Source organism: Poecilia formosa, unplaced genomic scaffold, assembly GCF_000485575.1.
Source record: "Poecilia formosa unplaced genomic scaffold, Poecilia_formosa-5.1.2 Scaffold206, whole genome shotgun sequence".
In the NCBI taxonomy this organism is placed as follows: Eukaryota; Metazoa; Chordata; class Actinopteri; order Cyprinodontiformes; family Poeciliidae; genus Poecilia; species Poecilia formosa.
The window spans coordinates 523,658-545,576 of NW_006800145.1; the positions used below are offsets into that span (position 1 = coordinate 523,658).

The 21,919-nt window shown below is 40.8% G+C and overlaps 1 protein-coding gene across 1 annotated transcript; it reads right to left on the reverse strand.

The window, feature by feature from the left end:
• Positions 1-4,973: 4,973 nt before the first annotated feature.
• On the reverse strand, positions 4,974-10,502 carry LOC103148507 (CXXC-type zinc finger protein 4-like). Its single transcript, XM_007567313.2, has 2 exons — positions 10,014-10,502; positions 4,974-6,507 (listed from the first exon to the last, which is right to left on the reverse strand). The coding sequence occupies exon 2, from the start codon at positions 6,390-6,392 to the stop codon at positions 5,472-5,474; it is 921 nt and encodes a 306-aa protein (XP_007567375.1). The 5' UTR covers positions 6,393-6,507; positions 10,014-10,502; the 3' UTR covers positions 4,974-5,471.
• Positions 10,503-21,919: the final 11,417 nt, after the last annotated feature.

The window sequence follows — 21,919 nt, forward strand, 5'->3', positions numbered from 1 at the left end:
GCGCAAAGATTTACAAAATCAGATTTTAAGAAGGAAAGATCTATCCACCTTTGCACATGCCAACTATTTGTAGACAAAAACAATGAGTCATTTTTATTTTATTTTTTTTCCTATGTTTGGGTTGAGTTATCTTGACTGTGTCAAAAAAGGACTCTACCAAGTTATAGTCATTTGTTAGCTTCTTTGACAAATTAAAAGTTAGTTTGTCGTAAATAGCTTAAGCAGCAAACAAAGAGAAAGTCTCCTCCTGCTCTCTCACATGAGTATAGCATTTGAATGTTAATGCGGGACCTTTGAGCCATCTGAGCTCAAGCTATGCAAAGGTAACTGCTCGGGAAATGTTAGGTTAGATGAGATTCATCTGCCAGACTAATCCATCCTGGAGCCTGAGAGCAGCAGCAGAAGCGGGAGCAGCAGCAGCAGCGGCAGCAGAGATTCATCTGCCAGACTAATCCATCCTGGAGCCTGAGAGCAGCAGCAGAAGCGGGAGCAGCAGCAGCAGCGAGACAGAGCAGGATCTGCTGCAGAACGGCATAGCGGTGACACGGGGCAATTCTCCAGGGCCTTGCATTAGCGCGCTAAATTAAAGGGGGTATTAGATTAAATTGGCTCTCCGATTTCAGGGGTGTGAGTAAAATTCTGATTTGCATTTTCCACCGCTGCTTAAGATATAATTAGTTCAGGGTGATTCCCATGTGGAAAACATTGACAGGCAAATCTAGCTGGTTGCCGGTAGCTTATCGTCTCTTGCAAGGCAAAAAGGTACGCTCAGCTCATGCCTGGTGCGTTACTCTGTGCTTGTGTGCCTCTTTGCCTGTGTGAGTGGGAAAACAGGTGCAAGACAGGAAACATGCTATTTGTGAGTTCTGTAAGCTCTGCATCTGAGGTTACTACATCACCCGGTTCTTCAAGTTTTCAACAGGATGACAAAAAAATTTAAGCAGCTATAAAATCAACACACTGTTGATATTGGCAGGAAAATACAAAATAATGTACTTTGCAAAAATATTCATGACAACTGGATATTTTTCCTTTGCATGGTGTTAAAATGAAAAAAATAAAATAAAATAAAAAAATATTTGGGTTTTCAGTGATAGACCTAAACAAAGTAGTGTAGAAGTGGAAGAAAATGCATAGATAGTGTTTTTTTTTTTTTTTTTTTTTTTTTTTTTTACAAATAAAACTGAAAAGTGCTGCACATATTTGTATTAGCATTACTTGATCTAAATCATGGAACTGTAGCTGTGGCTTTGCCACAGCTACAGTTCCATGTCCTGCTGGAAGGTGAACCACCGCCCCAGTTTCAATTTGCATAAAAGGTTTTCATTCAGATCTGCCCTGTGCTGAGTGTCATCTCTCTTTCCATCGACTCGTCCCGATCCCTTTTACAGAAAAGCAACCACACAGCATCACGCTGCCACCACTGCAGGGTTTGGTTTGGTGTGTTCAGGGCGATGTGCAGTGTTAGTTTTCAAGGTAGAGAGCCACGTTGTGGTAATTTGGCAGTTGTATCATACTATTTATTTTTCGGACCACTGATTGAACAGAGCTTTGAGAGATATTTGAAGCTTGGGAAATTGTTTTATAACCTAAATCTGCTTTAAACTTCTCCCCCAACCTGTCCTATGTACTCATTTGTCTTCATTATGCTGTTTGTTCCCTAATATTCTTTAACAAACCTACAAGGTCTTTGCAAACGGAGCCAAATTTATACTCAGAAACAATACAAATCCACACAAGAAGACTGTCTTTACTAGCTAAGCAACTTCTGACAGTAATTATTTATAGTGGATTTTATTTAGGAGTAGCAGAGTACAGAGGGCTCAGTACAAAAGTATGTCACACATATTCTATTGGTCTGTATTGGTCCTCCACATACAACCCAGTAAAACACTAAGCGCTTTTGCATGACACTGTATTTGCATTAGTGTAAGGTTTATGTAAAAAAACAAAAAAAACAAAAAACAAACATATCTCTCAAAACTAACTCGTGAACGTCCCTCTTCTGACACCAACTTTTGACTCAAAAGCATTTCCGTAGCCAAAAGCCTCACCTGTAATTACAAACGCAGAGCCAAAAATAACAATTACTGCCGGAAAAGTCCATCCTATGAATTACTGAAGAAGGTGAAGAAGCTTTTAAAAGCAAGTGCAGGTTTGCTTAGAGGCTGCACACCCTTGCTAATTCCACCCTTCTTTGCAAATAGATGTTTTCCAGAAGCGAGTCTCCCCTCGGATAATAAACATGAATCCAGCTTCCTGCGCACCTGTTTGGGGGCACCTGTTCGAACATGAAACTGACACATTTGGAGCATCCACATCCAGTCCACACTAAACCAAGGGCAGCATTGTTTTTCCACACTGCCCAAAAACTACATCAACTAAACTCAGTTTACCTCATAGTGCATTAGAGGCATTCGAGAGACCCTGGTTATTGTGCTAGCAATGTTTCTTGCATTAAAAGGCATTAAATTTAATTCAAACATACATATTTCTAAAAAATAGTTTCAAAAGTCAACTTCTTCCCAAATAACCGCTAGCTGTACTAACAAACTGTAACACTTGTGTTTTCAGTGAGGAATGTTTTTGGCCAAAATGAGAGCAACAACAACATCAGTAGCCAGAAAACATGATATAAGCTGAAAGGCATATATGGTGAGCTTAGAATACTTAGTAACAAAAAATCAAGTGCGATATATTCAGATTAACTAAGAATAAAATATGTGAACCATCTGGAATCAGTGTACAGTAGTTTGGTCCCTGTTTGACCAATTCAACAGTTCAAATGATTTTTTTTTCTCTTGCCTAAATCAATTTTTTGGCAAAAACGAATACTTACACCATTATTTTAGGAAGAAGATAACATTGTGCTTTTCACCTTTTTCTCCGTCTAAGATATTCCTAAAGTAAATAGAGCATCAAAAATACTATCCTTTTTTTTGTTTGTTTTCTTTCATGAATCCAAATAGGTTTTTCCAAATCTCAAACTGTATTTTAAATAATCTCTGATGAGAGTAAAATAATCTAGACAAGGTTGAACCAGCATAAACATATAATGTTGACCACGATCTGGTCAAAAGCTGTACAGAAAACTCTAATACAGCCCTTTGTTTGTGAATTAGATACCAACTTTACACCACCATGGACATCCAGTACCTCTGATTGGAAATCCAATTAGGTTCTGGAATACCTATTTGACATATGCTGCCCTGGACAGAAAGCCATCTAAATATGTCTGTAACTGAGGTTTGGTTTTTAAATTGATTAACATCTATTTTAGTAATTGGCCAATTTTTTGACAGTGAGGAGGTGAATAATTTGCCTTGTTTCAATATTTCTTTTGTTTGTTTTAGCCCAGCCCCTAAACATACGAAACAAATACAACTTATTTGTTCAATTTGAAAAATATACATTTTAAAGAATTAAGATAGAATCAGTAATAAAGTAGTTTTGTTATTCAACAGAAGACAGATAGTTAGATTCCAACAAGGAGAAATGTTTTTTGTAAGCATCATCCTGTCAAAATGAGTGTCATGATTGGCCATCTGGTTAAATTTTATGTTCCACAGTTAGTAGAAATGCATGAAAATACAGTTGAATCACCGAGTACCAGCTCCTTTAGTCTGTTTTGTTTCTTTTCTTCTTTTGTATTTTATTTTTTATCGAACCAATTCCAGTGCTAAACTGGTGCTATTGCTCACTCACTTAGCGCCAGTTCTTTTTGCTTCCACCTCTGCAAGTTCTGGCTGACACCAATAAAATGGAGCTTTCACAGCACAGACTCTCATCTGGATCAGAGGAAAGAACAGGAGTTTGATGTAGGCTTAATGAAACCAACAACCAACCAACATTGTGTTCTTTATTTGGCTAATTGTAAACAAATAACTGTAAGAAAAAACACAGACTTTCAACATTATGATATGAGCTCTCTGTCCTTACATTTCCTTCGTTCAAACATTAAAAAGCTACTGTTCACACAGTCACAGCCACTGTTTTCTGCAAAATTCTTCCACACAACTTTTAAGTCAGTTTTGAAGAAAAAAAAAAAAAGCAATATTTTAATATGGTCAGATTGGGTTGCAAACGCCTCCTGTACTGTGTGGCTTCCAGCACGCCTGGTGCTGATCAGAGATCACATGGGTGGGATTCTGAGATAATATGATTTGTGCAGGAAAACTGTCAGAGTACACATTATAAGCTGGAGAATGAAACATTTGCTGGACGAGATCTTTATAGTAATGTACTAATATAACACCAAACTGGTTATGTATGTATGTATGTATGTATGTATGTATGTATGTATGTATGTATGTATGTATGTATGTATGTATGTATGTTTTGTTTTGTTTTTTGTTTTTTTGTAGAACCTGTTATCCGCTAGCATTTGTAACACTGATCTAATGAAAACTACAGGAAGTGAATATGATCAGAAAAATATGATCAGAATCATATTTTTTTCTGCAATTTTAACCAACTTTCATTTGATCACAGAAAAGGAGTCAAAGCAGTAATTTGATATTACATTAGTCTGTGTTATCTTAGAAACCCACGGTAAAGAGGTGGTGGCGAAAGTGAGCAAAGATTTTGACAAACCAATGTCTTAAGTTCAGTCTTAACAAATTAATTCATAAATGCTATTTTTTTTTTTCCAAAAGTAGATTAGGTAACACTTTATGATTAACCCAGTTTTCCTCTCTGTGTAATCACTTAATTAATGAGCAAATTATCCGAGCCTCAGGTTGCATCTGTTAGAAACACATTCATCCAGGCCCCTGTAGGCATCTGTGTGAGTCTGAGGGCAAAGAGAAGCATATTTACGGCTGAAGATTCATATTTGGCCTTTGCACTTGACGCCCAAATGTCAACTGGAAAATAAATCAGCTTAAATGAACCTGTTTGCCTTCATAGCTCTCTTGATATGCATCTGTCCCAGACTGATCCACACACACACACAGTCTGCATACTGTGTACCCACACTTCAATCAGTTCATTCATAATGTGTGGAAGGGGATCAGTTTATGGGATTAACCACCGCCCCCACCTCCCACACACACACACACACACACGCATACAACACTTTGGGCCCAGGGAAGGGGGGTGTTTTGAAAAACGCCATCAGCAGCTCCACCATCACTCTCACCATCTCTTGGTGGTCAGTGGCTGAGGCTCTGTGGGATATTGATTCTCCCCATCCAGAGACGGCTTCCATAATTGGTTAAAATGACCGGGTGCGGAGAGAGATGGCTCTCTGCTGAAAACCATTTCCCAGCCCTGCTTGGAGCAGAGCCAAACTCGGGGTTGTTCGGATGCGTTCCAGCCCCAGCCTGACTGGCAGCAATTAGGGGTGTCTGAGCCAAGCTCAGCTTGCGCTCCGCACAAACACCCCTAATTACTGCCAATTAGGCTAGGCGGGTAGGCAGATTTGAGAAAGCAGGGGGATGTTCAGGCATGGGTGGGCATGGAAACAATTTTCAAGGGCTTAGAACGTGACTGGATGAAAAGGTTAATGCTTTGGAGTGCGAGGGGGATAATAACAAAAGAAGGGGAAGCAGAGCCTCCGTTCTCACCTCCAGCGACGAGCCAGGCTTCTTCTTCAACTCCTCGCATTTCCTAAATTTGCAGATCTGGTGGCCTGTTTTGCGGTTCCGACAACTGCTGCAAACACCACAGTTGATTAGCCGCCTGCAGGGTGCACACACCCCACACCTTTTCCTTTTCTTCTTCGCTGGGTTTCCACTGGATGCTGAGGAATTATTCTGTGGGCAGTCTGCCAGATTGGCAATTTGAAACGCACTGTCTGTAACGGCTGCTGAGGCTGCGGGGGAGTGAAGGGCTGTCATGACGATGACCCCGGGAGGTAATGAGATGCCCCCTAAAGCCGGAATAGCGGAAAAAGTTCCAACGCGTTCTGGGAGATTCATTATCTCTGCTTCAGCAGCGCCGCATTTCAGCTTGTTCATGCATTCTCCTGCTAAAGGTCTGCAGTGTTCGGGGGATAAGGTAGAGAGGAAATTATTATTTGCCATTTGCAGCGTCTCTGGCGGCACGCCAGGCTTCCCCGGCCTCTGGGAGTCATTTCTATGCATGCTGGTCCTATTAGGGTTTATTGCCGCTGATTTCCTTCCCCAGAGCATGGCGTTATCACAGTTCCAAGGGGACATACCAATTCTGGCGCTGGGAAAAATCGGCGTCGTGATTCGGGCAATTTTTGCAGTCTGCGGAAACGCACCGTTCGTTTTGTAAAAGTTCGCAAAAGACCTGTACCTTTCCATTTCTGCGTTATAATCCAAGAGCTGACTTAATCCACCATCCTGGAGATTATCCTTCTGCAGGAGCGACACGTCTGCATTTTGTCCATTTTCAATGCAAAGCGCATTGTTTATGTTAGACATGGCTGGGGAAGTGCTTGTCAGTGTTCAGGGGGAGAGCGTGAAGGTGCACAGGCCTTTGTCGAGCTGAAGCTGGTTAGGAACAATGAGTAACCATCCTGGTGTGTCTTCTTCAGCACTAGAAAGCAGAAAACGGAGAAGAAATAACAGTTACATGCACAGGATAAACGGTAAATGGTCTCATGCAAATTCAGCTTTCAACTTCATGTTTCTCTAAAGGTAGCAACTGAACATGGGAAGCATTCTGTGACATGTCTTCAGTCTCTGAGGCTATTAAAAAGCAGTCCAAACGGACCTGCATCTGGTGACAGTGACATGATGAATGTGACAGATCAACCTAGAATTATTGTAATGCTGAACAATATTTGCACATTTCAGGAAAAAAAAAAGGAACACTTTCAACACTTTTAGACTTTGAGAACAAATGCATTAAACATTAGGACGTGAGTATCAATACTCCAATATATTTATGTGTCTGCATTTTGAAACATCAGAAGGGACCCTCATTCATACTATATATAAAACAACAACAGCCACAATCTTTAAATAATTACTTGGATTTCTCTAACGAATTAAACTGATTTTCCACAGGACTCATGGTACAGCTAAAGTGCAGTGAATATATCGATTGCATCTGCAGCAGCGGCGATAGCAGAGGCGGCCCTGTCCGTGTAAACAAGACCCTCACTGGTGTCTCTTAAGAGCACCTGGCATTCATTCATGGCCACTATTACAGTGACAGCCCTCAGTGATAGCCAGCGGTGGATTTACAACCAGATCATGGACCAGACCAACCACAGTGTCAGCTGCCTGAGGATAGGCCTCCTGAATGTGTGTGTGGGGGTTGGGGGGCATTTCCTTTCTCTGCCTTTCCAACCAGTCTGTCTGGATTTGGTTTCCACAGATAAAAGCCCATTAGACACATCTCTCCCTACTTCCATTACCGTTTTCTGGGCTTTCTCTTTTAATTGCCAGTCCGTCGCTGGAACCGTCAAGCATTTCATATCCTATCCGTAGTTTTTTTTTTTTTTTCGCAAAGAGCAAAATGCGAATGTGCACACGCAAAGCTGAGATCAATTCTCACTGGAGTCGCCCCAAGAAATCGTCCGGTGACCGCAATCAGATGATTTTGTGCTTGAGCGACGCTCTTCAGAGCAGTGTTGTTACTGAGGTAAGACGTTTGAGCTATTTTCAGTTTCAGAACAGTGTTTAAAGTGAAGTTTTATCCGTTAGAACAGAACAGTTCTAAGACATTGGCAGGCTTTTTGAAGATCTGCACAGTCTGCTCCTTACACAGCAGAAAACACACGTTTACTGCGAGTGTGAGTTCTGCTAACAACACTACGATAAGTCACAAGGGGAAGTTTAAAGATTTGGCCCTATTGTCATTTTGTCTTTGCTTTGAAATAATTGTGAAATCAGGTTTCGCCACAGAGCTGTGTGACATGATCATTGCCCTCTCTCACATACACAGTGTGACATCACCTCTTATTCCAAGAAATATGTTTTTTCATGACAGAAAAAAAATAATTAACACTTCTTTATGCATATTTGGACAATTTAATAAACCTTCTGACAGTAAATCTGAGCTTTTACGATATTTTCCAATTAAAGAAAAAGAAAAAACTACCTAACTAAGTACTATAAAGCTCTCCTCCAACTTTTATTTTTGGCCCACAGTTACTTTTCAGCACATTATGAGCACGTTTAAAAACATTATCACTGTGAGGGACATGATATTCTGTTTTACGCAGCTTCCAAGTCTCATGATGTTTTTAAGCTGCATGTCTGGCATAAGTGCTTGAACTACTGATAAATTTGATGGCTAGAAATGTTTCCGACATAATTAAGATAACACTGTACCTAGGCTAATGAAAATTCTTGGTCCTTTTGCTTATTTTGCTAAATCTTCAGTCAGGAGTCTTGGGGTTTACTTTTGATTAAAGTTCACACTAAACTTTCAGGAATCTTTGGTTTGTTCATATTTTTACTACCTATTGTGGAAAAGTTGAATCCTACTGTGTCATGGTCAGTAGTGGAAACTGTTGTTCACTTGGCATTTTTCTTTCACAAAAACTTTACATATTCATCCTTGGTCCATCAATAAATTTTTTCAAAGCACCACTGCCAAATTTCTAACCAAGTCACATTAGTTTTAACGTGTCACTCCATTTCTAACCAGGTACACTGTCTCTCCATTCTCTTTAGAGAATATCAGGAGATCTTGACTATCACTTTTGGACCTCTAAATGGATAAGCATCGACATATATCTCAGACGTTTTAAATCCGAACGTTCCAAGCATTACTCTGAACTCTTAAAACCAGGACTTGCTGGTTCTGCTGGAACAAGGATGAAAACTAAAGGCATTAGACATTTTTTAAAATTGCTTTCCTTCAATCAGTTGTACTGACTGATATCGTTCTTTTTTTTTCTAGCATAGTGTGATGTTTGCCTCATAATGCAATGTGTCATTGAGTTTTACTTTTACATTAAAGCACATGTTCTTTAAAACGTCTTTCAGTACATTCAAACCATGCACAACACTAAATGATGATGGTTGATAAACCATGAGGGCCAAAAATTGTGGGACTTCTCAGTTTTAGTAAATTACTGTAATTTTCAGCGTTTGATCTACCGATCAACAATCGGAGCCATTGAAGGAAAAATTCAGAACTTGCCGTTTTTGGAGAAATAATTATTTCCCCTTTTTTAAAAAAAGAAAAAAAAAACTTTTTATTGTAAAATGTTTAACCAATCTGGACAGTAAAAGAACATATATGCTCTGGGTGTGGTTATTTATAGTTCTTATTGTATTGACAGGTCAGAACTTTAAAGTCATTGATGGAAATCTGCCACAACACGTCTGATCGGTGCAGTTCTATCACTCATTAGAACTGCATTATTAAACTGCATCTTCCCAAAATCCGTTCAAAGAGAGCAGATATCTTCATTGTTAGGTTAAAAAAAGCAAAACATTTAGCCCCACAGACATCACATTGCCACAACAGCAACAATTTCTTTCCTAAGAAATGTTGAAGTTACTGCACACAAAATGTGACACCAGGGTGCTGTGAGCAATCCCTTCCAGATTTTCAAGTTCAGTGTCGACCAGCAGCCACCCGTAAACAAAACCTCCCTGGCTTAATGATCAGCACCTCCTCAGGGTCATTATTACTTAATCAATTCACCCCTGGAGCGAAATACGCAGCCCAGAGGCAATCAAGTCACGGACATTGATTTTTTCCGCCTGTAAACAAAGTTTCCAGAGACAGAAATGTTCAATACTTGGAGCTGTAGGGAGACAGACAAAAAGGAGAGGGGGGGGGGGAAAGGGGGAGGAGAAGGAAGAGAGACAGGAAAGAGTGGAGAAAATTAGACAGGATGGAGATAGGTAGATATTCAGATCAAAGGTCAAATCATCCAAAAAGATAAGTAAATAAAGGTGAGTGGTGCAACAGTGTAAACAGGTGAAAAATCCACAGAGATGAGTGCAACAGGAGCAGAAACAGGCTAATAAAATGCGTCTAGGTGCAAAAGCCAAAGGAAACAGAGAAAAAGACACACACACACACACAGAGAGAGAGAGAGAGAGAGAGAGAGAGAGAGAGAGAGCATCACCTACCGGGTTCCCGTTGAGACAAGGCTCCCAAGATGCTACCAGCCCGCCACCGTGTTACCGCACATCACTGCGAGGCGATATGTGGAGGGAGGCAGGGGGGGATTTAATGCAAAGATGCGAGAAAAGACGCACAGACAAGCCGCCCGAGGGTAGCAGAGCCGCCGCGTCTCTCTGTGTCTCTGTAAGTGTGTGCGTTCAGATCGCTCAAAACAAAAGAAGCATTTTTCTCGCTTGTCCTGCCAAACTAGGAAGAGAGGTTGAAAAGTGCATCTATAAGCCAAAACGAGAGTGGGAAGAGGGGTAAAAATAAAAAATAAAAATCTAGATCGCAGCGCTGGATGTATATATAGGTGCTTCCTCTCCTCTTGTATTGTGCGTCTGCCTGCTCTCTGCTCGGTCCGTGTCTCCTGTCGCTGTGTGTGGCTGATTGGTGCTGAGGTGAGGAAGCAGGGATGTGGACACCTACTGATCATTGGCTGGAAATTACTATAGAAACACTGGGGAGGAGGGAGGACTGGAGAGGGAGGGATGTGGCTCGGAGGGGCTCACCGAGAGAGAGAGAGAGGAGTATCCGCGCCGCGCTTTGACACAAACATTTCTAACATATTTGTTTCATGGCGGGACCTTTAACGAGGAGGAGGAAGCGGGGTGTCATTTTTTTGCCAGACGCGCCCTTTAATAAGGTTTGGTGTGTGTGTGTGTGTGAGTGGGGAGGGAGGGGGGAGAACTTGTCAAATTAATTTAAATGGCGCTGAGCTGTGATTAAGATAAAATGCCTCCGTCGGGTTGTTGCCCCCTCCCTCCTTCCTATCTCAGTCCAGCGACAGCTATAATTACTGGGTCCTCCGGGATCCGGCGCGTTATAAATCCCGCCTGCCGGCCACCCATGCCTTCAGATCAGCTCCAGCTGACAACCCGGGCTCCTCCTGAAACATTTATTCCTAGAATCCCCCCCGTTTAAGAGTTTGCGCTTTCCTTCGTTTTGATGCTTATTAGCTTTGCTTTAAATCAAGACTCCTATCAAACCTCCACGATGGATTTTTTTTTTTGTCTCACTCAGCACTTTTTCTGAGTTGTCGTGGGTAATTTAGCAATAAGATAGTTGCTGACACTGAGGTCAATTGTAGGATTCGCTTGTGTGGTGCTGTTAAATATGCACACACTTAAAACGATCTTGTCCTTATTGTCGGTATGAATTTTAGACTGTTTTGACCTGTCCACGTTTGAGCACAACTGTAAAGCAACTTATGCTGCTTGTCCATGCTCAGAGTCAGCTGTGTCGTGAGTTATATTCTCATAGTCTCATTGCTACAACACAATGGCTTGCACAGTGCTCATATCCATCCAAGTCATTACCAGCTGCGTATCCAGACACTGTAATATTTGCTCATTCTTCTTTGCAAAATAGGTTAAGCTCAGTCTGAGTGGAGGAAAAGCATTTGAAAAAGGTCAAATAAGAAGGATGCATTCTCAACGCCTTCAGATTGAAATAAGAACATGAATGAGCAGCCTCCAATTATTATGGCAGTCTCATTTTAAAGCTAGGAGGCAAAATAAAATATTGGACTGCGAAAAAGTTTGCAGCTTAATAATTTGTGTCATTCTGTTGCGTAATTTCTAAGCAGATATGTCATAGCAAAACTGCTCTTTTATTCTTTTTTTTCCCTTCTTTTTTGGGGTTTATATTCAAAATTACAGCTCTTCCATGTAACATTTTTGGCCAAAGTTACAAAGAGCCAGAGGGGCTGAAAGAAAGAGCCACATATAGCTCTTTAGCTGCAGGTTGCAAACCCCATAGCCTTAGCATATTCAGCATTTCTCCTCCACCAAATATGGTCAGTCAAGTTGATGCCAGCAAGCTCAGTTTGTGTCTCAACTGACCACAACTCACTCTCTCTCTCTCTCTCTCTCTCTATCTCTCTCTCTCTCTCTCTCTCTCTCTTAAAATCTCTAAATCATTTACTTGTTCACTTAAAAAAACACAAGATGAGTTTATATGTGTTGCTCCTATTGAAAAATAGGAGCAACACAACAATAGCCCGTGTGACAACGGGTTTTTATCAGTGATGCACTTAATAACTGTGAACCCAACCACCTTCAGACTGTTGACACCTTCATCTTAATGATCTTAACCCCACATTGCTCAGACTGAGGGTGAAAAATCATCAGCAGCTCTCACTTTCTCACAAAGCTTCATGCTGATGTACTTCCAGCCTGTTTCGTGGTCGCTCAAGGACAGTTGTACATAAGTTACCCAAAAGCAATAAACAAAGGAGAGTTTTAAAAGTCTTATTATGCACAAATTAATAGAGAGAAGGAATAATGTCACTTGGACGTTCCACAGGTTGAGAAGACCTCAGTAGGGACTTGAAGTAGAGTAGCAGGGTGAGTTTTGCCAGGATCTTGTTTCTCTGCTTTCCCAAGTTCAGACAGTGAATAGTGGAAAGTGGTGATTCTGATGATATAAAGGTAGAAGCTGCAGAAGCAAGTTTGTAGGCAGCAGCTTTGTTTGTCACACGATGAGAGTGGCACAGATCCAGGTAAGTATATCCAATAATTAGAAGAGCATCTGCTTTCGTAAAGGTGAACGGATTCAGTGAGTTCAGAAACTTGAGAGTGAACCAGGAATTGAGCAGACTGCTGAGCCGTTGTCAGGGAAAACGCCAAATGGAGATCAGAGTTACTTGATTAGTCAGAAAACGCTGGGAATTAGTTACAAATTTTGATGTGTATGTGTATACTCATATATATGAGTAGGCTATGTGTGGTGCCTACCCATGCACTGTATGTTACCATGTTGGATAAAGTTGGCTAAAGGTCTGTCTTGATTTATAGATCGCTGACCCTGCAGCAGACCCTTCCTCTATTTATCCATCAAGCTCAAGAGCAAAGATTTCTTTGTTGACATCTTCAAACCACTTCCTCGATCAGAGTCCAGCCATTCCTCTGTGCTTTGTGTAAACAGCAACATGATAAAACATGTGAAATTTCTATTAGGAAAGCTGAATACTCACTCAATTGATAATTCCAGCTTTCCATTAGAAGTCACTTAAAGTGACAGCACGTCACAAAGGAATAAACAGTCCCTGCACTGCGTCTTCCCTGAGACGGGCTTTGTGTGGGTAAACAAACTGACAGCTATACTGACACATTTCTAAGTCGTACAGCCCTTCTAGGTACGCTGTGTGACACAGGCCTATAGGCTGCTAACGGCTACACTTTGATGAATGTATTTAGAGCTGCCGATAGGTAGAAAGGCGAGGAAACAAAGACCTCAACTATAAATTGTGGTTGAATCGTAAGAAGGAATCGTAAGGGCGGGGTGAGAGTTTGGTTGGGAACATTGCACACCACTGGGACAATTTTTCAAATTCAAAATCAAAAAGTAAGTACAGCGTTTTGTTATTTGTTTATTTTTTTTTAGATCATTTTATATGAATAAATAAGACACATTAAAAATACCACCGGTGAGAATTTAAAAATACACAGTAAAATGTTTGAAACGAGTCTGCCATCTTGAAAGACTGTATTGCTGCAGGTTTTGATGAATTATATTGTTTTTCTTTTTTGTTTTTTTTACTGGCCAGGCAAGTTAGTGGTAGTAGATTTAGAACTGTTATAAAATGAGTAGTATACATTTTATTTGTTTCTATAACTAAGAATTAAATAATACAAGACTTAATACTATTCTTCATGCCACGCTTTAAACAAAGTTGTTGATATCATTAGTGTGATGATAAGCTTTCCCTCAAAGGTTTGTCTTTATTCTTTAAATAAAGAGAAGCAACATGTTCTCCTTATTTATCTTCAGTGCTTCACAAAAGTATTCAAACTTTTTCACATTTTGCTACATTACAGCCACAAACTTCATTGCATTGTGTTTGGATGTTTTGTGATAAATCATGTTAAGGTTGTCGTCCTCCAGGAATTTCCAACTGAGCACGGTGTTTCAAACTCTGTAACATATTTTTCATCCAAACCTACCCTGTATTAAAACCAAGTGAAATAAACAAAAGTTTGTGGTTGTAATATGACAAAGTATAACAAGAAGGTAAATGTGTATGAGTACTTTTGAACAACACAGCACTGAAGCATTTAGCAACAATCTCTTGGGTGGGAGGGGGCGGGAGGTAAAAAAAAAAAAAATCATTTTTTTTTAGCAGTGAGACCATGATGGACAGCTACATTTAAAAAAACCAGCAACCCTTGAAAGGTGAGTTTCTCCAATGTTCTCAGTAGCAGACATTCCATATCCGTGTAAAAAAAAAAATCCCTCTTTGCGAAAATTATTTTATCCTCCATGCGATAATAGCCCCGCAGGGAAACCCGCCAAGGTGCTCCTCACCTCTACCTGCAAAGCTGGTGTGGGTCACCCTTAGTGGGAGCCGTGAAGCTTTGCGGCTGGTCTTTGTTCATGTCTGCATTTCCCCGCATCACCGCCTGTGCACCTATTTCCTCCCATGTCTCCCCAGGCTTAAAAGTGAGCTCTGAGGAGTAATTAATAACCATGAGTCACCAGACGTAGCCTGCGTTTTCTCAATGAGAGCTGAAATCACAGGGGAGGGATGTCGTGACGCATGCATGTCTAACGACTAATGGTGTAAATCCATCGCTTCAGCTGTCTCAAATTGATATGAGCAGTGTGTTCAACATCTGTGTGTGCAGCAACATGGAATATCCACCATCCCAATGTCAAATATTGGTGGCAATCCAGATGAAGAATTTTTATATCGTCAAGCATGTTCAAATGTTAAGGGACTGTCCAAAGACTAATAATCAGAAAGAGAAGATGCAGAGAAAAATTAGGCTAAAGAAAAGGAGAGACTGCTTGAGAAAATAAGTGCTGTGTGATTATTTTTTTGGTGGGGGGCGGGGGAGTTTGGCAGTGATGCACCACTTTTCGAGGCAGCCTCTGAAGCATTTCTTTGAGAAACGGCCTCATTTCCTCTCGCTGCCTGTAATCTATGACGCCCTCACCTTGCGTGCATTAGCCTTTCGCTGTGATTTGATTTGTATCAGCCCGTACAACGCCGGTTGCTTCGGATGTGCTGAGTGATCCCTCCCTCCGCCTCCCCATCCTTCTGCGTTGCCTGCTAATTGGAGTGTAGAGAGTACCCTTAATTATCCTGTTAGTAGCTCTGCTAAAAGAGAGCCAACTCCTGGCACAGTCTGTTGCAGATGACAGCATCTACATGCAGCCGCTTTCCACGGAAATCCATCACTAACCTGTAAGACGGGAAATTATTGATGCCGGCAACGTGAGGAAAAGCTGGAAGTCAAGAGTGTAGGAGTTTCTGCTTTAAAATATTCTTTCCATATCTGGCACAGTATGTTACTTTGAACATTTCTAGATTTCCTTTCAGTTTGCAGCTGTAAGGATTTATTTTTTGCTCCCTCCTTCTATTAATGCATCCCTCTACAGATGCATCATAAATGCATGTTTTAGAGTTTTCATGTCCATACTGCAATGCTGTAGAAAAATAATCATATAGCTCCTGATCAGTTTTCCATCTTACAACTGCAAACATCTGTGTTTTGGGGTTTTATGTGATAAAGCAACAAAAAGTAGTAATCGGAGGTGCAGCCAGAAGACATTCACAGCTTAGGGTTAGTCACTTGACGGGACAAATATCAGTCCTGCATTCAGACAACCCCTGCCTTTATGTAAGAGAGGCAAAAAGACCTTAGATGAGACCATGTTTAAAATTATCACCATAAACAGACCGTAAGCATCTTGAAACATGGTGTTGCCAGAGTCGTGCGGTGGGGAGTCCTAACTTTTCTTTTTTTGATTCAGCTGTGATTGTTTATAGTTGTTTATGTATAGATCGGAGTTAAATCCACAGAAATCCCAGAAAGAAAAAAAAACCTGATTATAAGCTTTTTGATTTAGACCAAACATTTAACCCTGTAGATGTGCAAAGCTCTTGTTCTACGAAGCACTGAGTGAATTTGAATAAATGTGCCATATCTTTTTTTTTTTTTTTTTTCAAATTTGATATTTGGAAAGAAAAAAGTTTTTAAGGCTTTCCTTCACCTTTACAGTTATTTGCTAAAGTTGGTGTAATACATAAACTCTTATTGAAATACATTTTAGTTAGTTATCAAAATGTGATAAACTTCAAGGGTTATGGATACTTTAACAAAGTAATACCTGTGCTATTCATGGTTCACTTAAATTACATTGCCTCCATTTATCTAAATCTATGGCACTTCTGAAGACGTCTACAGGGTCTTCAGACCCTGTAGACGTCTTCATCCATGGATAGAGACTCATCCATGGATCTCATCTATCCATGGATAGAGACTCATCCATGGATAGTCTCTATCCATGGATAGAGACTCATGGATAGTCTCTATCCATGAGCCATGGATAGAGACTATGTTAATCCTCCTCCCGGGATGATATTCAGAAACTATTTTTGCAACAAATTCATTTCACAAAACACAAACATTATTTGGTCTTTCATTAGTGCTTCAAAACTATCGTCTTATTATCCTAAATTCTAGAAATTCAAAACAGCATTTACCCGGTGAGTCTTAGACCCCACACATCCTGGACGCAAACTGTTTAAACTTTTACCTTTCGGTTGGTGTTACAGACCATTATTTGCAAAAAAAAAAAAAAAAACCCAGCTGCCGCAGAGGCAGGTTTAAAACCCCACCTGTCTCTCTGATGAACACAACAAACACCTTGCAGACAGAGCCATGCTATTGTGAAACAAAATAATATTTGCATTGTTGTCACAGCAAGCCTTTTTTTTTCTTTCTTTTTTTCTATAGACAGAAATAAATTTGGTTGTAAATACATGTACATACATTTCCTATTATCCTTTATCTTATTTCCTTTAAAGTTTGTATATTTATACTTTGTGTATGTATGCTTTCAGTGCTCAATACCAAAGTCAAATTTCTTTCTTGTGCACAAATTTTTGGCTCATAAATTCCGATTCTGATTTTATTCTAGATTGTTTCCCCCACAATTGATGGGAGTTATTTCCCACAAAAGTCTGCAGGAGAATATTCAGCCATCAGTTTATGGCCTTAGACTCAGATACACTCGGGTAAAGCAGGACAGTGATTTAGCCTAAAAATGGATTTGGAGGGGCCTAGACAAAGTCCAGCTTTAAATTTGTAGGAGATTTGGATCTAAATGAATTATTCTGGTTTTAAAAGTCAACAGTGTAGTTGAAATTAAACAAAACTGCAAAGAATATAGGCTAAAGTTCCTTCGGAGTGATGTTTAAGTCTCACTGCCACATACTGGAAACACTTTATGGCGGTTGTTGCCACGTCAGAGTGGTGCAACCCATTATTTGGTTTACGGGACAATTACTTTTGGAGTCAGGGCCATACAGGGTTTGGTGTACATTTTGTTCCCCTTAATGACTAAAATTGCCATTTGAAAAAACGCTTTTTGTATTTTCTCAGGTGATCTTTTTCAGATTTTGAAGTTNGTCATTGATGGAAATCTGCCACAACACGTCTGATCGGTGCAGTTCTATCACTCATTAGAACTGCATTATTAAACTGCATCTTCCCAAAATCCGTTCAAAGAGAGCAGATATCTTCATTGTTAGGTTAAAAAAAGCAAAACATTTAGCCCCATAGACATCACGTTGCCACAACAGCAACAATTTCTTTCCTAAGAAATGTTGAAGTTACTGCACACAAAATGTGACACCAGGGTGCTGTGAGCAATCCCTTCCAGATTTTCAAGTTCAGTGTCGACCAGCAGCCACCCGTAAACAAAACCTCCCTGGCTTAATGATCAGCACCTCTTCAGGGTCATTATTACTTAATCAATTCACCCCTGGAGCGAAATACGCAGCCCAGAGGCAATCAAGTCACGGACATTGATTTTTTCCGCCTGTAAACAAAGTTTCCAGAGACAGAAATGTTCAATACTTGGAGCTGGAGGGAGACAGACAAAAAGGAGAGGGGGGGGGGGAAAGGGGGAGGAGAAGGAAGAGAGACAGGAAAGAGTGGAGAAAATTAGGATGGAGATAGGTAGATATTCAGATCAAAGGTCAAATCATCCAAAAAGATAAGTAAATAAAGGTGAGTGGTGCAACAGTGTAAACAGGTGAAAAATCCACAGAGATGAGTGCAACAGGAGCAGAAACAGGCTAATAAAATGCGTCTAGGTGCAAAAGCCAAAGGAAACAGAGAAAAAGACACACACACACACACAGAGAGAGAGAGAGAGAGAGAGAGAGAGAGAGAGAGAGCATCACCTACCGGGTTCCCGTTGAGACAAGGCTCCCAAGATGCTACCAGCCCGCCACCGTGTTACCGCACATCACTGCGAGGCGATATGTGGAGGGAGGCAGGGGGGGATTTAATGCAAAGATGCGAGAAAAGACGCACAGACAAGCCGCCCGAGGGTAGCAGAGCCGCCGCGTCTCTCTGTGTCTCTGTAAGTGTGTGCGTTCAGATCGCTCAAAACAAAAGAAGCATTTTTCTCGCTTGTCCTGCCAAACTAGGAAGAGAGGTTGAAAAGTGCATCTATAAGCCAAAACGAGAGTGGGAAGAGGGGTAAAAATAAAAAATAAAAATCTAGATCGCAGCGCTGGATGTATATATAGGTGCTTCCTCTCCTCTTGTATTGTGCGTCTGCCTGCTCTCTGCTCGGTCCGTGTCTCCTGTCGCTGTGTGTGGCTGATTGGTGCTGAGGTGAGGAAGCAGGGATGTGGACACCTACTGATCATTGGCTGGAAATTACTATAGAAACACTGGGGAGGAGGGAGGACTGGAGAGGGAGGGATGTGGCTCGGAGGGGCTCACCGAGAGAGAGAGAGAGGAGTATCCGCGCCGCGCTTTGACACAAACATTTCTAACATATTTGTTTCATGGCGGGACCTTTAACGAGGAGGAGGAAGCGGGGTGTCATTTTTTTGCCAGACGCGCCCTTTAATAAGGTTTGGTGTGTGTGTGTGTGTGAGTGGGGAGGGAGGGGGGAGAACTTGTCAAATTAATTTAAATGGCGCTGAGCTGTGATTAAGATAAAATGCCTCCGTCGGGTTGTTGCCCCCTCCCTCCTTCCTATCTCAGTCCAGCGACAGCTATAATTACTGGGTCCTCCGGGATCCGGCGCGTTATAAATCCCGCCTGCCGGCCACCCATGCCTTCAGATCAGCTCCAGCTGACAACCCGGGCTCCTCCTGAAACATTTATTCCTAGAATCCCCCCCGTTTAAGAGTTTGCGCTTTCCTTCGTTTTGATGCTTATTAGCTTTGCTTTAAATCAAGACTCCTATCAAACCTCCACGATGGATTTTTTTTTTTGTCTCACTCAGCACTTTTTCTGAGTTGTCGTGGGTAATTTAGCAATAAGATAGTTGCTGACACTGAGGTCAATTGTAGGATTCGCTTGTGTGGTGCTGTTAAATATGCACACACTTAAAACGATCTTGTCCTTATTGTCGGTATGAATTTTAGACTGTTTTGACCTGGCCGCGTTTGAGCACAACTGTAAAGCAACTTATGCTGCTTGTCCATGCTCAGAGTCAGCTGTGTCGTGAGTTATATTCTCATAGTCTCATTGCTACAACACAATGGCTTGCACAGTGCTCATATCCATCCAAGTCATTACCAGCTGCGTATCCAGACACTGTAATATTTGCTCATTCTTCTTTGCAAAATAGGTTAAGCTCAGTCTGAGTGGAGGAAAAGCATTTGAAAAAGGTCAAATAAGAAGGATGCATTCTCAACGCCTTCAGATTGAAATAAGAACATGAATGAGCAGCCTCCAATTATTATGGCAGTCTCATTTTAAAGCTAGGAGGCAAAATAAAATATTGGACTGCGAAAAAGTTTGCAGCTTAATAATTTGTGTCATTCTGTTGCGTAATTTCTAAGCAGATATGTCATAGCAAAACTGCTCTTTTATTCTTTTTTTTCCCTTCTTTTTTGGGGTTTATATTCAAAATTACAGCTCAGCCATGTATCATTTTTGGCCAAAGTTACAAAGAGCCAGAGGGGCTGGAAGAAAGAGCCACATATAGCTCTTTAGCCGCAGGTTGCCAACCCCATAGCCTTAGCATATTCAGCATTTCTCCTCCACCAAATATGGTCAGTCAAGTTGATGCCAGCAAGCTCAGTTTGTGTCTCAACTGACCACCATACTCTCTCTCTCTCTCTCTCCCTCTTAAAATCTCTAAATCATTTACTTGTTCACTTAAAAAAACACAAGATGAGTTTATATGTGTTGCTCCTATTGAAAAATAGGAGCAACACAACAATAGCCCGTGTGACAACGGGTTTTTATCAGTGATGCACTTAATAACTGTGAACCCAACCACCTTCAGACTGTTGACACCTTCATCTTAATGATCTTAACCCCACATTGCTCAGACTGAGGGTGAAAAATCATCAGCAGCTCTCACTTTCTCACAAAGCTTCATGCTGATGTACTTCCAGCCTGTTTCGTGGTCGCTCAAGGACAGTTGTACATAAGTTACCCAAAAGCAATAAACAAAGGAGAGTTTTAAAAGTCTTATTATGCACAAATTAATAGAGAGAAGGAATAATGTCACTTGGACGTTCCACAGGTTGAGAAGACCTCAGTAGGGACTTGAAGTAGAGTAGCAGGGTGAGTTTTGCCAGGATCTTGTTTCTCTGCTTTCCCAAGTTCAGACAGTGAATAGTGGAAAGTGGTGATTCTGATGATATAAAGGTAGAAGCTGCAGAAGCAAGTTTGTAGGCAGCAGCTTTGTTTGTCACACGATGAGAGTGGCACAGATCCAGGTAAGTATATCCAATAATTAGAAGAGCATCTGCTTTCGTAAAGGTGAACGGATTCAGTGAGTTCAGAAACTTGAGAGTGAACCAGGAATTGAGCAGACTGCTGAGCCGTTGTCAGGGAAAACGCCAAATGGAGATCAGAGTTACTTGATTAGTCAGAAAACGCTGGGAATTAGTTACAAATTTTGATGTGTATGTGTATACTCATATATATGAGTAGGCTATGTGTGGTGCCTACCCATGCACTGTATGTTACCATGTTGGATAAAGTTGGCTAAAGGTCTGTCTTGATTTATAGATCGCTGACCCTGCAGCAGACCCTTCCTCTATTTATCCATCAAGCTCAAGAGCAAAGATTTCTTTGTTGACATCTTCAAACCACTTCCTCGATCAGAGTCCAGCCATTCCTCTGTGCTTTGTGTAAACAGCAACATGATAAAACATGTGAAATTTCTATTAGGAAAGCTGAATACTCACTCAATTGATAATTCCAGCTTTCCATTAGAAGTCACTTAAAGTGACAGCACGTCACAAAGGAATAAACAGTCCCTGCACTGCGTCTTCCCTGAGACGGGCTTTGTGTGGGTAAACAAACTGACAGCTATACTGACACATTTCTAAGTCGTACAGCCCTTCTAGGTACGCTGTGTGACACAGGCCTATAGGCTGCTAACGGCTACACTTTGATGAATGTATTTAGAGCTGCCGATAGGTAGAAAGGCGAGGAAACAAAGACCTCAACTATAAATTGTGGTTGAATCGTAAGAAGGAATCGTAAGGGCGGGGTGAGAGTTTGGTTGGGAACATTGCACACCACTGGGACAATTTTTCAAATTCAAAATCAAAAAGTAAGTACAGCGTTTTGTTATTTGTTTATTTTTTTTTAGATCATTTTATATGAATAAATAAGACACATTAAAAATACCACCGGTGAGAATTTAAAAATACACAGTAAAATGTTTGAAACGAGTCTGCCATCTTGAAAGACTGTATTGCTGCAGGTTTTGATGAATTATATTGTTTTTCTTTTTTGTTTTTTTTACTGGCCAGGCAAGTTAGTGGTAGTAGATTTAGAACTGTTATAAAATGAGTAGTATACATTTTATTTGTTTCTATAACTAAGAATTAAATAATACAAGACTTAATACTATTCTTCATGCCACG

Coding starts and splice junctions, on each gene's coding strand:
- LOC103148507 (XM_007567313.2), bottom strand. CDS start 6,392: ATGTCTAACATAAACAATGCGCTTTGCATTGAAAATGGACAAAATGCA.